Source organism: Amblyomma americanum, chromosome 8 (genome assembly GCF_052857255.1).
Source record: "Amblyomma americanum isolate KBUSLIRL-KWMA chromosome 8, ASM5285725v1, whole genome shotgun sequence".
NCBI lineage: Eukaryota > Metazoa > Arthropoda > Arachnida > Ixodida > Ixodidae > Amblyomma > Amblyomma americanum.
The window spans coordinates 23,363,592-23,378,783 of NC_135504.1; the positions used below are offsets into that span (position 1 = coordinate 23,363,592).

The window sequence follows — 15,192 nt, forward strand, 5'->3', positions numbered from 1 at the left end:
ATCATGTCTCCCGATGATTGCACTAATCCCCTTGCACCTCATGACGACCCCCGAAAAGCTAACCCCAAACTCGCATGACATTACATTACTCTATTTTCAACCTTTTCTTTTTTTCCTGCTAGCATGCATGCATTTGAGGAAAACCATGCTCCGTTCCAGGTGGACATGGATTGTGCAACAGCTTCGGACGACAACGAGCCGGATGAGTCAGTGCCTGTTGCAGTGCAGACAACCGACTCAGCCAACCAGACGGACGACCTGCCCCAGCCGACGACAGTGTCGCTGCCTGTAGAAGCAGAAGAGCAGCCAGAAGATCACAGCATCCGCACGCCGCTGTTCACACCTCCGCGGCCAAAGGTGCTCGAGACCTCAGACAGCGAGATAGACGACTCCATTCCGGTGCTGCTGACGCAGACCTCAGGAGTTCAGGAGTTCATCGACCACCACGGACTCGACCTGTTGGTTGACAGCATAGAAGAGTTTGCAGCGAATCAGGAGGCTGCCGCGGCGGAGAACATGCCTCGGCTTGAAAAATCCGAAACCTGCCAGGAGTCATCAGTAAGAGATGTCGTGGTGGTGCCAGAGAAAGGCAGTCCTCCCGCGTTGACTGCTGAGTCACCCTCCTCTCGACCCGAAGAGTGGTTCGCGCGCCGGAGCTTCAGCCCGGGGCCATCATCCAAAGCAGCACCGCAGAGCCCTCCATCTCCGCCTCTGCTCGAAGCCAACCTTGACTCCCCAAACAGCTCCAAGATCTCGCTGTTTGACTCTCTCAAAATCGTGACTGACTCGACAGAATCATTCGATGACAGGGATGGGGCGGGAGAAAGGATGGCTCTTCCGCGATCATCATTCGAGCAATCGAAGATGATCTGCGGTCCGGAAGGGTCGTTCGCGCAGGCGGATCACTTCAACACGAAGACAGCTGAAAGCACCATTGCTGTGATAAGACCGTCGACATCACCACACAAAGCTAATTTCACGAAGGATCTCTCGGGCGAGCGCTCGAACTTCGGCTCCAAGGCTTCACAACCTGTACAGAGCGGTACCTCTGTGTACGGCGGATTTGTCAGAAACTCGAGGGATTCTTGCGAGTCTAAACCTTCATTTCAGTGGCACGATGTCTCAAAGGAGCCCATACAGATGGCAGCACCGAACGGCATGAGCTCAGCTGCGAGTCTGGCACCCAGTGCAAGCCCACCCACAGACTTCAGGGAGACGTTTGATGGATCATGCACAGATGGCTTGGGTCTCCTGTGCGCGCTTGCTGAGCAGAGGTTTTTGGAGGAGGCACGGAAGTCCTCCGAGGCCGCAGAGGCTCCGGCGGAAGAGGAGAAGCCAACACCGAGTTCAGCTTCCCCCGCAAAGAAGAAGATGGTTTCTGTTGAGGAAGGTCTGCCAAGCGAAGCAGGAGTGAAGCCGTCATCGTCATCAGAGATCATGGACCCAGTGGAGTTGGAGATGCGTATCCAACTGGCAGAGTTGCAGCGCAAATACCGCGAGAAACAACGGGAACTGGCGAAACTGCAGCCTCGGAAGGAAAAGGAGTGAGTGCTCAACTTCGTTGGTGCGGATATTTTTTCCTTAGAAGAAATTAGTTTTGCAACCAATTACATTGTACATTATATGGGCGACTATCAGTGACTCAAAGGGGAACTGAAAATTTTTCGCATTGTGCAGATGTCAAGTAAACAGGAGGTTGAATTTAGCGTGTTCAGATTCTCGACAGTCCACTGCTGCTCTAGGATTCACGTCAGCCTCTGTATCGGCACATTCAAAGATGCCATGTGTGTTGTACAAGTCTTGGCCTTTGTGATTGCAGTCATTTTAGTAAGCTTGTTGGCCGTTTCAATAATTTCATGCTTAAAAGCTGCGTATTGCAATACGAAGCTTGTTCTGGCAGTGGTGAGGAGAGTATCTACACTGTACACCGCAGCGGTGGCCAAGTGGTTGAGCATCTGCCTCGCATGCGGGAGGTGCGGGGCTCGATCCCCAGTGCCGCCGGGTGCCCACCGGTGATACAATGGGTACAAGCTTCTCCCTGGTCAGGTGCTCGGCTTTTCTAGGGTGAAATGCTTGGAAAATGGATTTTTGACCCCACCTTGAGAAGTCAAAACATACCTTGTGCCATGGCGCTCTTTGGCTATGGATGCCATTGCACCATAAAAATCCATAATCATCATCAGATTATCTACACTTTGATAGAACAGTGTGTTAGAGCATTAGTTCCGAAAACAGGCTTAAGCTTGCTACAAAAAGTAACAGAAGAATAGTAAAGTAGTCAAGGATTCGACAAGAATTCATCTGGTCAGGCATAAGTTGCAAGGAAGCAGTGCGGTCACTGTGCAAGTCAAGATAGAAATTGACATTTCAGAACCTGTATGGCTTTCTTGTTTACAATGCTGTAGATAGGTGGCTTGCTTTGTCTTATTCTTAGTGAGTGCGTTTCCTTTTCAACAGTAAAGTAGAGCAGTGAAGTAAATATTCAAAGAACCGAGAAAAGGCTGCAAAAAGTCTGCGAAGTTAGTACAAAAGCACCGACTCCTCAGAAAATTCAACATGTTGAGAGGGTGTTGAAGTTAAAAAACTGTGAAGGAATGTTAACACAACCAGGCAAGACTACGATTGATAGGCAAGTCCCCCAGTTGGCTTGTGCCGCGTGTGAAACTTAGCGCAGACATTCATTTCTCCTTTTCAGGTGTGATCAGGAAAAGGGTTCGGTGTCAAAGAAAGCGGCTTCAGCAACGCACCAGAAGAAGCGCCGCCACTCATCAACGGTGGCACAGCCACCGTTGTCACCGTTTGACGCGCTTAAGCAGAGCGTCACTGCAAAAGAGGCTGTTGCCGAGACAAAGGCTGACACGGTGGCAGGCTCGGGTAGCAAAGAACTGTTGAAATCGCCACGTCGGGAAACGGCAGTGGCCAAGAAGGCGGCACCTGAGAGGGCTACCGCATCGGGAGGTGAGAAGAGCTCCACACTGGGTGCACATCTTGCCCTTTGTATTCATCTATTTGTGAAGCGCATTTCATGGGCACGGTTCCGAAAAGACGAGCAAAACAAAAGATGTGATACGTGGAGCTGATACATGGAGCAAGGATGTATGGGACGGCAAATGCCGTTCTGTGACATGGCAGTGACATGGGGGCTTTTGACATCTTTGGAGCAACCCGAGTTTGTTTGTGTGCCAGGAAAACGGCCATGCTACACACACTTTGTGCTCGTTAATGATCTTAATTTTTACCACGTTGCATTTGATGAACTGTTGAATTGAAGAAATGGGCATGGGCAGGACATGTAATGCAAAGGCAAGGTTATTGATGGTTGTTGAGGGTAACAGACTGGATTTCAAGAGAAGGCAAGCGTAGCAGAGGGCAGCGGAAAGTTAGGGGGGTACAGATGAGATTAGGAAGTTTTCAGGGATCAGGTGGCCACAGCTGGCACAGGAAAGGGTTAATTGGACAGATATGGGAGAGGCCTTCGCCGTGCGGCGGGCGTAGTCAGGTTGACAATGACTGCAACAATGATGGCGTTGTGTGTGTGTGGAGACACTTGAGTGCTTCTGGTGCAAGTTCACTTTGCACAACGTGAAGAGCCTGTACTTTGTGCCATCAGATGTGACTGGTGCACATGTCTGTCACTGCATTTCTTTGCCTCCTTGCGCAGTGTTACCTGTTAGTAAGTTTTGTCAGCAGTATTGAGATGTTTCCTGTAGGCAGCATAGAATAAACAAGAAATGCAAGTTGAAAAGGTATTAGCTGAAATCAGGTTGAAGAAACTGACTAGGACATAGTGTCTCCTAGTAGAACTCTGCTTGAATCACAAGAATGGGAAAGGAGACATTGCTGGTTGGGGCAGAGAGTTTGGTGGAGAGGTGAAGTAAGGGAGAGTCAGCTGAAATTCGTTGCAAGAGATGTAGGTAGAGGGCTTTGATCTGCGACGGTTGGTGATGGTGGTACTGTTGCTCTGTGTGCACCCATGTGTGTGAGGAAACTTCCTTGTGGGTTAGCTCCTCTGAGGACCTTCGCCGTTCGTGAACCGCAGACCGTGCCTACACACGTGCATTAGTAGTCGTGGCGGCATGTGCAATGAAATCGCTTGACACGTCTTTAATAGCATGCATAGCTTGCTAAAAAAAGAAGAGAGAAAAAATGACTGCTTTAACCTAGGTATCCTACTCTTTCTCGATAATTTCTTCACAATGAGCATACCATGCTGTTTGTTAGCTCTGAAACTTGCTTTGAGAACTGGTCCAGCCTGCAAGCCCCCGCAGATGTGTTTTCTTGCGTAGGCTAATTGTGTAGAAACCAATTTAGGTGCTTTTTGAGATTGCCTAGACGCTAAATGTTATCACATGTATATATACACAATGTGTATATGTTTACTTGCTGAAAGAGAGAGAGTAAATGTGGGTGGGTGGGTGGGTGGGGGGTTGTGCGAGGGAGTGAGAGAGAAAGAGAGAGATTTTCAAAGTCTGGTGATATCTGTACTGTTGATCGTTAATGCATGAATGGTGCATTTAAATTGAAGGTGCTGCTGGGAAAGACATAGAGGCCAAGAGACCCCAACCAAGCGTCCCAGTCTTGACGATCAAGATCGGCTCTGAACCATACCAGGCTGTCACAGAGCCAGAAAGCAAAGCAAGGACAGCTGGTATGCTGCTGTGCACTCTGTCATTCTAGACACATCCCTTAATTAGGACAGAATCAGTATTACAAATTTTTTGTTGTTAGTAGTGGCTGTCTCCTTGTTGTTCAGAAGCGAACGGTTTTTACACATCCTGTCATGTTGGTGATGACTGCAGCCAATCAGCTGAAAAGCAGGCTATACCTTAGATTCTTAAAACAGCATGAACAAGACAAGGGCACAGATAAGAGATGTACCACTTCTTTGCATCCTTGTATTGTTTGCACTGTTTTAAGAATGGTCACCAACTCGCCCAAGCTTCTACACTGGCTAAATACATTAGAGTAGTTTTTGCATCATTTTGTTTCCAAAGGCTGATAATTGCTGCAGTGTAGAAGTGTATATATGGTTGTGCAGAAATGCTCATGAAAGACAAACTTTTGTGTAGAACTGATGCCTTGTTTGCACTGCACATGCAAAACTTAAAAATTTGCTGGTAGAGCCCACAGAAAGAATTTGCGAAGCATTTCTGAGCATTTAGTCAGTTGTGTGATTCTTTTATATTGACATGCACAAATATATTTTTCTGTGTTGTCTGGCTTAATCATGTGGTTCATATTTTGCTAGAAGTGGTTGACAAAAGGAAAACCTCTCTCTCTCTTTTTTTAGGAAGTTAGCTATGTTTACTTCTCAACACTGCAGTTTCTTTCTTCGTTTTCTTGTGTAGAACCAAAAGCAACAAGCACGACCAGTTCACCCTCTAAACAGCGGCGGAAATCTTGCCCCGAGCCAAGCAAGCCATCATACGGTACACATTGGCTATTATTGACCATAGCTAGAAGTAGGCTTAAGGAATCAAACATTCAAGCTATGCCGAGGAAATTTGCCTTCCATGGAAGTGCTACTTTGGAAATCGGTTGATTTTTCAAAAACTAAACCGTCTAGTTTAATGGAAATTTCACTGTTCTTGAGACAGGGAATGCAGCCGTCTTGGCTGCTTGGGGGGAAGGCAAATTTTCAATAGTTGCAGTTCCTCTGCGATTATTTACCATGGAACTCGTTCAGATTGCACCTCTCAACTGAGTTGGCCTCCCTGTCATTGCAGCTGTTTGTTCTTCGAAGCACCCAAATGTGACAAAGGCGAAGGAGAAGCCAGAAAAGTCAGCAAAATCGACAACAGAACCTCAACAGCAAACAAAGAAGTCAACCCACAGAGCGAGTGCAAAAAGCAAGGTGAGATTTAGGGACATTCAAGTTTGGCCGGCTTTAAACAAGCTGCCTGCTTTTTTAGCACTGATTTTCATTGTTTTGGCTCTTCAGTGCCCTCCTTCAGGGGATTCCATTTCTGCCAGAGTAATTAAGTACACCCCTTTGGAGTTGTCTGTTTCTGCTAGAGAATTTTTGTACGCCTCCTTAGAGTAATCTATTTCTGCCAGAATGAATTAGTACACCCTTTCAGAGTATAGTCTGCCTCTTGCAGAGTAATTTGCATGTCCCTTCAGAGTAGTCCGTTTCTGCAGGAGTAATGCATGAAGGTTCGTTACCACTATTTGGAATAAAATTTTCAATAATTAAATTCTGGTGTCATGCGTAGTAGGCAGACATCACATGACATCATGTGAGGTCTTGCGTTGCGTAGTTCTTTTTTTCCTTCTCACTGATGTGTGGCAATAATATTTTTCTGGCCTTTTACTGTTGAACCAGGAGACTAGTTCTGGCTCAAAACCGGAGGACGACATCTGGTGCGTGCGTCGCAGTGAACGCATCTTCCTGTTGGATGCCGGCGTTGTCAAGTCATCAACTTTATCTAGCACGCCTGAGCGGCAGGACACTGCCAGCAGCACAACACAGCGCTCCAAGCCTGAAAAGGTGCGTCCCCCACTGTTTTGGCGGTGATCCGTTAGTTCTGTTTCTGCGTCCGGTGCTCACACCCGTGTCCCCAAGAATTTACTCGCCTCTTCATGCGTCAGCTATCCTCAGTTGCGTTTTCGTTATTTTTTGTTGTACACTCAGTCAATCTAAGAGATCACTGGTTATTTGTTCTGTGCTTTAAGTGTCGTCCCCACATGGGCATGTTTCTTCTCACTTCTGTCCGCACCGTACGGACAGCTTACATTTTCTAAGTCAAGCTTTTTCCTTTCCTATGCCCCTTGAGTGTCTCCTATGTCTTGTGTCATTGTGCCGTGCTGTTCTCAATTCGTTTTCGAGCTTCTTTGCTGACCTCTGAGCGTTAGCTATTGGTGGACTAAACGTGCTGCTAGGCATATGTCCCGTCTGTGCTAAACTTCAGTGCATGCCATCTGTCTGGTGAGAGATTTATGGTAATTATGCTATTCTAATGTGCACTGATTTCTCATGATTGTGAAAAGAAAAAATTCAAAAATAAACATAAAAGCAACGCAGAAAGTAACTTGAAAAGCAAAGCAAACTAGTAGTTGGGCGCGAAATCTCATGCAAAGTGCCAACAGGAAATTAAAAAAAGTGACAGATGCTTATGCTATGCTGTGCAGTGCAAGAAGATACCTGTTGCATTGTGCTATGAAAGCAATGTCAGTAGGAAGCAACATTGCTCACAGAGCATTGCATGACAGCTATCCTACCCCCCCACCCCCCAATATCCTAATCCCCTCACGCTCCTTTGCTGGCGCCGTAGATCCAGGGGTTGTTGTCATTAACACATGTTGCTGTGAAAGATTTAATGACCATCTTGTGATGGCAGTTATGCTGGGCCTTTCCTGGCATATTTTCAGTTTTGTATCCAGTTGCAGTGGACATGCTGTTTTGGGGCACAGTTCTTGTGAAAAACAAATAGGCACTATAATTGGGGAAATATGACACTTATCATAACCATGCTCATAACCCATGCTCATAACCCCCGTAATGTATGTAGTAACTGCATTTTTCACAAGATGTGACGCTTTCTGGAGAATGTGCAAAAATTTGTCTGCTGCCCTTGAAACTGATTGAAAACAAATGCTTGTGGGCGACGCAGGCTTGATTCGCTTTTGTGAGGTGCTAACTGCACATGTGAAGTGGCAGGTGCATGTGCGACAGCTGCCACCATCTGTTGCTTGCGCCTATCACTAGCATGAACTGCGCATGCACACTCGAACCTGGCAGTTTGTTTTCGGCCAGTGGAGCCCGGGAGAGGGCAATGGAGAGGCATGCATGCGCAGAGTGGCCGTGTTGTGAAAAGGCGAATTGGCACGAAGCACGACTTGTCAGTCTTCCGCGGGAAGACAGCGGAGGGGGGTGCTGAGATGCATGTGGCGCCCCTTTTCCCAGGCCACCGCCGCCGCCATGCCTGTGGCGCCTCTGCCCAAACAACCCCAGCCACTGCACCCCCCCAACAAGAGTCCTGTCAACACTGTGGCCACCCCCTCTCCTCTCATGGAATGCCCTGAACCACCACTGCCAGTGCAGAGAACCGACCCCGCTTCTCCTAGTGGCCCCGCCTCTTCCACCCCCTCCATCACCTCTCCCGCCTGTTCCTCCTACTCTGCAACTGCTGCGGTTAGCGCACTCCCAGCTTTGTGTTGTCCGGCATATAGAGTTTCTCAGTATTGCCTGTAGGGAAAAAGTGGCGCCACCATCTATGCAAGTTTCTCAAAGGAAACTTCACCCACTGCAGAAATGCTGGGAAGATTAAATTTTTAGAAAATTGTTTAGTACATGGTGCAGACCACATCAGGGTCTGTGCAGGACAGGCATAGTTTAGAGAATGTACAAACAAGAATGCAGAACAGAATATAATTAAACGGATATGTGAAAACAAAAATTGATCAGTGCTACTCAAACTATGGCAAAGCTGTATTTGGCTTGGCCAGTGTTGTGTTGAAAACGTGGATTTTGCCTCGAAAATCAGTAGCTGCGCAGCGATACTCTGCTCTGTGCACAGATCAAATTTACATTAACACTGCGTCTTCCACTTCTTCAATACATTTACTGCAAGTGAAAGTTTGGTGTGTTAGGCAGGTATGAAAACTTTCACAGCCTCTCTTTGAGGTCTGCCGCGAAAATAGTTGTATTGTTACGGCCGAATCCACGATTTGTGCCCAACAGTAGTCAAGCCAAGTACGGAACTTCATCTTCCCGGCATTCGTGTACTTTTCCATGGTTGTTGAACTGACGCAGTCTGACTTTTCCCTCTAGGTTAATACATTGGTCCCACATGAGAAACTCATTAGTCCCGCATGTTGCACGCCTGGATTTTCAGGAACTGTCATTTGCTTGCTTGTTTGTTTGTTTGTCACTTATTCAAGGTAACCCCAAAATGACCCTAGTTTAGGGGCTCTCAGTCTTTTTTAGCCTCAGGGAACCGCAGTGTTTCTTGAAACGTGCTGAGGAATCTCGCATGTCCTGGCGTCCATGCCTTCCTGCGTAACATACACTCAAAAAAGAGCACACAGTTGCGCAACTCCTCAAAAAATGCCCGAATTCAAATGCTAATGACTGGCTGCTCAGTGACGCTGCCTGTTATAAGATTACAGTATTTTTTGTCCCAGATAAAGTGGGTAAAGGAAGGGTGAGGGTTTAGGCATGCACATGAATATAGGTACTCGGGAAAACCATAAAATACTCTTAGGAACCCCAGGGCTTTGTAGAACCGAGATTGAGAACCCCTGCCATAGAGAGAGGTTTTACTTAATCTATGTTTAACTGGGTATTAGATTTAGTGATGACGAGTAACAACTAGTTGATGACAGCAGTTCCTCATCATTATTGTCCATGACAGTAGTGGCAGTGGGTTTGTTTGCAGGATATCGTTATTGTTCGGGTAGGGCATCAGGTGAGAGGGATAACACTCAATGATTTATGCATGGTGTGTGCATCCTTTGACATGCACTGTGCACCACGTGTCATGGTATCAGCTTCTCTGAGCACATTCTGGTGGTTACTATTATTGTCTAACGCATGCTGGTGTTGGAATATCGGCAACCTTTAAAGGGACCCTGAAATAATTTTGATGGTTGTACTCTAATGCAACAAGTCTGTAGAGGTGGTCTTTGCGAGTGTTCAATTCAAGTTCAAAAGCCCTGCAACTTACAAGTAATTTTTAAAAATTGCTACTCGCAACCAATTATGGCGACATCTCTCTCACATTCTTAGCCACCCCTCCCCCTTTAATATAGAGCGGGTTATGTGGACAAGCTTTCCCATTCGGCATGCGCAGGTGACGTGGGCAAAACAGGGCATGACTTGGTGCAGTCTTGATCTGTTTTCTTAATTTTTTTCTGTCGCGTCGGCATCTATGAGTTGACAGGGGAGAGGAGGAGCATCATTTTCAATTGCCGATATCTTCGGTGCTAATGAAGCTAGCTTGAAAAAAGTTTGCTGTGCTGTGACGAGTAATGGAATACTGATTGTTCGTGCACTCTTTCTAACTTTGGTAAACATCATTTCATGGTCCCTTTAAGCGCTCAGTTTTCAGCTCGACAGGTGGCATATGATCTTCCACGTTGCATCGCTCAGTAGTTAGCAGTTGATGGCTTTTTCATGTTGTTTTTTTGCTGGGATGCTTGAAAGCTGGTTTGAGTGCATTGTATACTAGCTGCTGCAAAATCACTAAATATACAGGAATGCAGTCTTTTCCAGTGCCATTTGGGCCAGTGCAAGTGAAAGCTTCAGGTTCCAGATCAGCTTATGTAGTACATCAGTGAGGCTTTTTGTGCAACAGAAAGAAGGTACTGAATATGCTCTGAAACTAAAACAAAAAAACCTAGGCTGAATTGAGCTCCCGAGCTCGTCGTTTATTGGAGCCCTGTGACAGGCTGCATAATGACGATTACTGTACTGGATTATCCTCATCTTTTCTTGGCTCTTTTTACCTTTACTTTAGCTCTTGCATAACCATAAGTGCAATTTGATGCCATGCGAAAACTTGGCCAAATGCGCCTGCACTGAATGCCATGTAACGCATCTCGGAAAGGGCTAATCACCTGACGTGCATGTGACACCTTCCAGCGCCGAGTGGCTCGACGGGGGCTGGTGTCTGTGCTCCGGAAGTGCACCCGAGTAGTGGGGCCGACACCGAATGGCACTGATTCGGACGACCAGGGAAGCGACTCAACTGAAAACGTGCCCTTGAGCCGGCTGTCGGCTGCAGCTCGGAACTGCTCAGGTGAGCACATCTCTCTCCCTGTCCCCAGGGAAATAAGTGGCGGTGTTGGAAATACAGTGTTATGAGCACTATTTCTGCTTGTAATTTGTACAGAATGTAAGGATTAGAACTTATTTTATCTGGAATATGCTTCAGTTTCTCTCTGCAAGGAAAAACTTGAAACTTTCTTGAACTGAAATACTGCGAACCTTAGTTGCTGCCACTAGGCACTGTGACAACACACGGTCTGTTTTCTCCTGTCCTGCCATCAGAGCAACCCCAACAATGCTACCTGTTGCCTGCGGACCTCCACGACCTGATGCGCGTGGTGATGCTGGAAGACGGCCTCTTCTACACGGGCTACATCAACGAGATCCAGGCGCCAGATGTGTAAGTGCCCAGAAATCTGCCAAATTGGCTGTTGTCTCCAAAAGGTGTTGCAAACAGCTGAAGACACGGCACTGCAAGTTCGGTTATTGATTCAATGCTGTGTGTCTCGTCTCATTGCAGTTACGGCATCACTCTTGACGGCGAGAGGGGCAACCGACCACACATCTTCTCTCGGGAGGAGATCCTCAAGGAAGCGGTAAGCTGGCACTGTTTGTTTGTTTGTTTGTTTATATCCTTCTGTGGTGTTCTTTGCCTATTCTTGGGTTTGTCTCTGTGAAATGGTCGTCACAAATAGTAATTAATCTGTAGTTATAATATTAACCAGTGTTTATGTACAAGATTTTGACAGCCTTCTGTTTTGCTGCAGTCATAGGCTGTGGCTGTGTGGCACTGATGGTTTTGGGAATCATTTCTTAATCTCTGATTGCATGCTTAGGCTGGAATCAGAGCTGAGAGAGAGTTTTTTCCTACCTGCATGACTTCACAGGGGGTAGCTGTCATGGTTGCATGGTAACGCATTAAATGTGGTTTTATTGCCGAAGGTGGTTGCAAACGCGCAGCAAGTAGCTTCTGCAGTTGCACCGAAATGCACTAAGTTTATAGTCTTCCCGCTGAAACTGATTGCGAACTTTCTGCAAAATGTGTTCCAGTACTGATTTCTCCTGCAAACTTGTAAGTGTATGTGGGACAAAGAGCCCCGTGGTAAGTAGCTTGGAGTGTGTTTCGGTTGCCTTTATTTATTACATCGTAATCAAAATGGTGCGACTTGACATGCAAAGCGCCCCTGCCTCACTATTCCCGGCGCAAAGACAGTCCATGGTAGGCAGCACGCCTGCACAAGAAAGCTGTGCTTCACTTGAGTACAAAAGGGGATACCAGTTTCAATATCTTGTGCTTTAGGTGCTTTGCCAAGTCTGTATCTAGCCGAGGCACTGGAAATGAAGCACCCCGGCCCCTAGCAGCATCAGTATGTGTCCCGCAGTGTGACCAGTTTTGCTTTGTACCACGATGGATTGCCCATGATGGACGCCCCACTGGCCTGTGCCGTTTCTTTGTTGTGATCTGACGTGGTTCGTCGAATAGAAATAACGCATTCCTGAAATGAAATCTTGGGGTCCCATTTTCTCGCTCTGCTCAGTTAGTTAAAAAAACCCGCATAATTTGAATATTTTTCTTGGTGCCAGTGACTTCAAATTGACAAGGTTTTCCTGTGCATGACTGTTGAGTGAAGCTGCACAACTTTCTCTACAACTTCCCAGTGCGGCGAATAATCAGTAATTACTCTTTTCATTACTGTTTGTTGTAGTACAAGAGTGGTGCATTGTGAATGAATGAGTTGTTCCGAACTCACGGATCACGCCCTCTTCATCTCGCCCACAAGGTACGAGAGGTGAAGCCACGTTCCCTGAAAGAACTTCCCGAGGGACGCCGTGTTTGTGCCTATTGGAGCCAGCAGTACCGCTGCCTCTACCCCGGCCTGGTCGCCAAAGGTATTGTGCCGCACTTTCCTGTAGGAGGGAATTTTTTTGTGCACTGTTGTAAAAGACAGTTTATCCCTTCACTATGACTCATTCATCGTTGCATGTGCACACGTGCATGCACAGAAATTACTGTTGTGACAGCTTGTATTTCGTGGCCACATGAGCTTGTCACAGCAGGGCAGCAATAAATTGTCAAAATGTGCTCAGAGCTAGGTTATATAAATGCAATAGAATATGTCAGAAATGCCAAGGCGGTGCAGAAAGCAAATTTGGTCACAGCATTCGGAGTGTAATGTATTAGAGGAGAGTGTCGCTGGTGAGGGGCCTTGTTTCGTCACAGCTTTTCCTCTGGTTGACATTGGTGTGTGACACTGGTTGACACTGGTTGACACTGGTGTGTGAGCCCTCCATGACTGAAGCTTGCCGCAGTGTACAAGCACGTGTGTTGGGCACGGTGTTTTTTCTTTTTTAATCTGCTGTACGTAACATTTGACAAGTCATTTCAGCTTGTTGACGTTTTTTTTTTCCTTCTCGTTTTTACAGCCACCAGTCCAAATCCGTCTCCGAGCAGTCAGCTTGTTTATGTCGAATTTGACGATGGTGATTCGGGAAAGATTCCCATAGAGGATGTTCGGCTGCTCCCGCAGGACTTTCATCCCATTGGTGAGATCTACCAGTCTGGTCTGGCACATTTCTGGGCGCGTACATTTATTTTCATCATTTATGTGTGCTCTAGCTGCTGCTGTTGTTGCGTTGGTGTGTACAATAACTAACTGCAGTCACTTTATGCATTGCAACATTTGCTTAATCTTTCATTTTTAAAAATGTGTGACGATGATATCGGTATTATTAACAACGAGCAGCTGTATATGGTTAGAAGATATGACTTGGCAGTGAAAGTGTCGCGAAACTTGAGAAAAAAACATTTTTCTAGGTGAACTTGTGTAGAAAGCTAGCAGCAGCTCCGCTGGCATGCATATTTATTGGTCATAAAGTTTAAACAGCGGTGATTTTTGGCTAGCCTCGATTTAGTATATGCTCTACTAAACTGCATCATTCTATTGGCTCTGAGGCCATTTTGAAAGAAACGCTGCAAATATTGTGGTGTGCTAACAATTTTGAACTTGCAAGTGCACCTTGCTTTGAGCTTGGGGAGCTGTAGTATAATGCTGCTGATTCATGAATGTAAAAGGAGAACGAAAGTATGGTGTAACCTATAAATGGTGTAACCTATAAATGATCTTGCCTTAAATGAAACCAAGGCTCTCAGATAAGCATGGTTTTAACATGAGCATTCCTTACCACTCCTTGGCTGCCACTGGCCCAGCATTGTGATCCGCGGCGTGCTGTCTCTTCCTTCCAGTTGGTGACCCGCATCCATCTCTTGTGCTGAACAAGAAACGCAGCAGAAATGCCGAGATCGGCCAAGATGCCACAAAGGATGCCGCTGTGTCGGACCAGCAGCAGTCGCGGAAAGTCAGAAAAAGGAAGAAATCGAAGGTCAAGAAAACGAGTGAGTTTTGCTTCGGGTAGCACTCATTTGTGCATGTACGTAAGTGTGAAAACAATTTGACGAGACATGTCAGACTGTCCGTCCTTAATCTCTCACCCGACGGGGCTTGCTGGGTGAGACCTAAAGGGTAGATATCATCACGAAGTTTTGCAGAGGTACTTCTACCACCTGGTTTTTTTCTAGGCTCAATCACAGCGTATCTAGTTTTGCATGCACATGCACACTGGATTTGCTGCAAGTAATAAAAAAAATTGTTTTCATTTTGAGAATTTTCATATTTTCTTGTGTATAAGCTGCAGTTTTTAGAAAAATGTTCGTTGATGCGTCTGGTACAACCTTGCTACTTATATATAGCCATAAGTGACGTGTCACTGCATTTCATCTTTTGCTGTGCTCAGTAACTATGAGTAAAATAGGGAACAAACTAGTTATTGTAATGGTTATGGGCAGAATCGCATATACCGTATTTATTCGAACCTAGACCGATAGCTTTTTTAAATAATCGTATTCCAAATTCTAGGATCAGCTTAGATTCGAGGATTTTAAAAAACGCGCCAGTTCTTCATTGAAACTGCTAAATATGATGCATAGCTAGCACCATCTTGAAAAGTCAGTCTCGCAGCCGCTACTAGCCGTGCCAGTAGCCAACCGTACACAAGCGAGGTCGCCATTTTGTCCTGTGTCGTGTCGGCCGTATCGGTGTGCGGCGTGGTTGGTGTTATCGCGATGGCACCAAGCAGGAGATGCCGCTACAGTGCTGCTTTCAATCGAAAAGTAATGATAGCTGCAGAGGCATCGCCGAACCTTCAAGCCGGGCGGGACTTCTACGTCAACGAGAAAAACGTCCATAGTTGGAGGGGACAACGACAGCAGCTTTTTGCGTGCGCCGCAACGAGGATGGCGTTTAGCGGACCAAAGAAAGGCCGCCACCACGAAGTGGAGACAGTTTTGGCCGACTTTGTTTGGACGCAGAGAGCAGCTGCCCTTCCAGCGACAACAGAAGTGCTCCAAGCGAAAGCTAGGGAACTTTCGAGGGAGCGAGGTCTAACGCCAAAGGATTTCAAAGGCAGCCCTGGCTTCAGAAATT

General features: G+C 46.6%; 1 protein-coding gene across 2 annotated transcripts in view; it reads left to right on the forward strand.

Moving 5' to 3' along the window:
* wge (BAH domain and coiled-coil containing protein winged eye) overlaps positions 1–15,192 on the forward strand; it is a 185,858-nt gene that overhangs the window by 156,438 nt on the left and 14,228 nt on the right. The window contains exons 14-26 of one of the 2 annotated variants that reach the window (XM_077634134.1): positions 160–1,544; positions 2,696–2,958; positions 4,526–4,648; positions 5,349–5,429; positions 5,727–5,854; positions 6,326–6,490; positions 7,907–8,134; positions 10,586–10,742; positions 10,994–11,111; positions 11,232–11,307; positions 12,493–12,601; positions 13,136–13,255; positions 13,956–14,105. In XM_077634134.1, coding sequence (XP_077490260.1) covers positions 160–1,544; positions 2,696–2,958; positions 4,526–4,648; positions 5,349–5,429; positions 5,727–5,854; positions 6,326–6,490; positions 7,907–8,134; positions 10,586–10,742; positions 10,994–11,111; positions 11,232–11,307; positions 12,493–12,601; positions 13,136–13,255; positions 13,956–14,105 — 3,103 coding nt within the window. The remainder of the gene's footprint in view (positions 1–159; positions 1,545–2,695; positions 2,959–4,525; positions 4,649–5,348; positions 5,430–5,726; positions 5,855–6,325; positions 6,491–7,906; positions 8,135–10,585; positions 10,743–10,993; positions 11,112–11,231; positions 11,308–12,492; positions 12,602–13,135; positions 13,256–13,955; positions 14,106–15,192) is intronic. The other variant, XM_077634135.1, reaches the window with a different exon arrangement.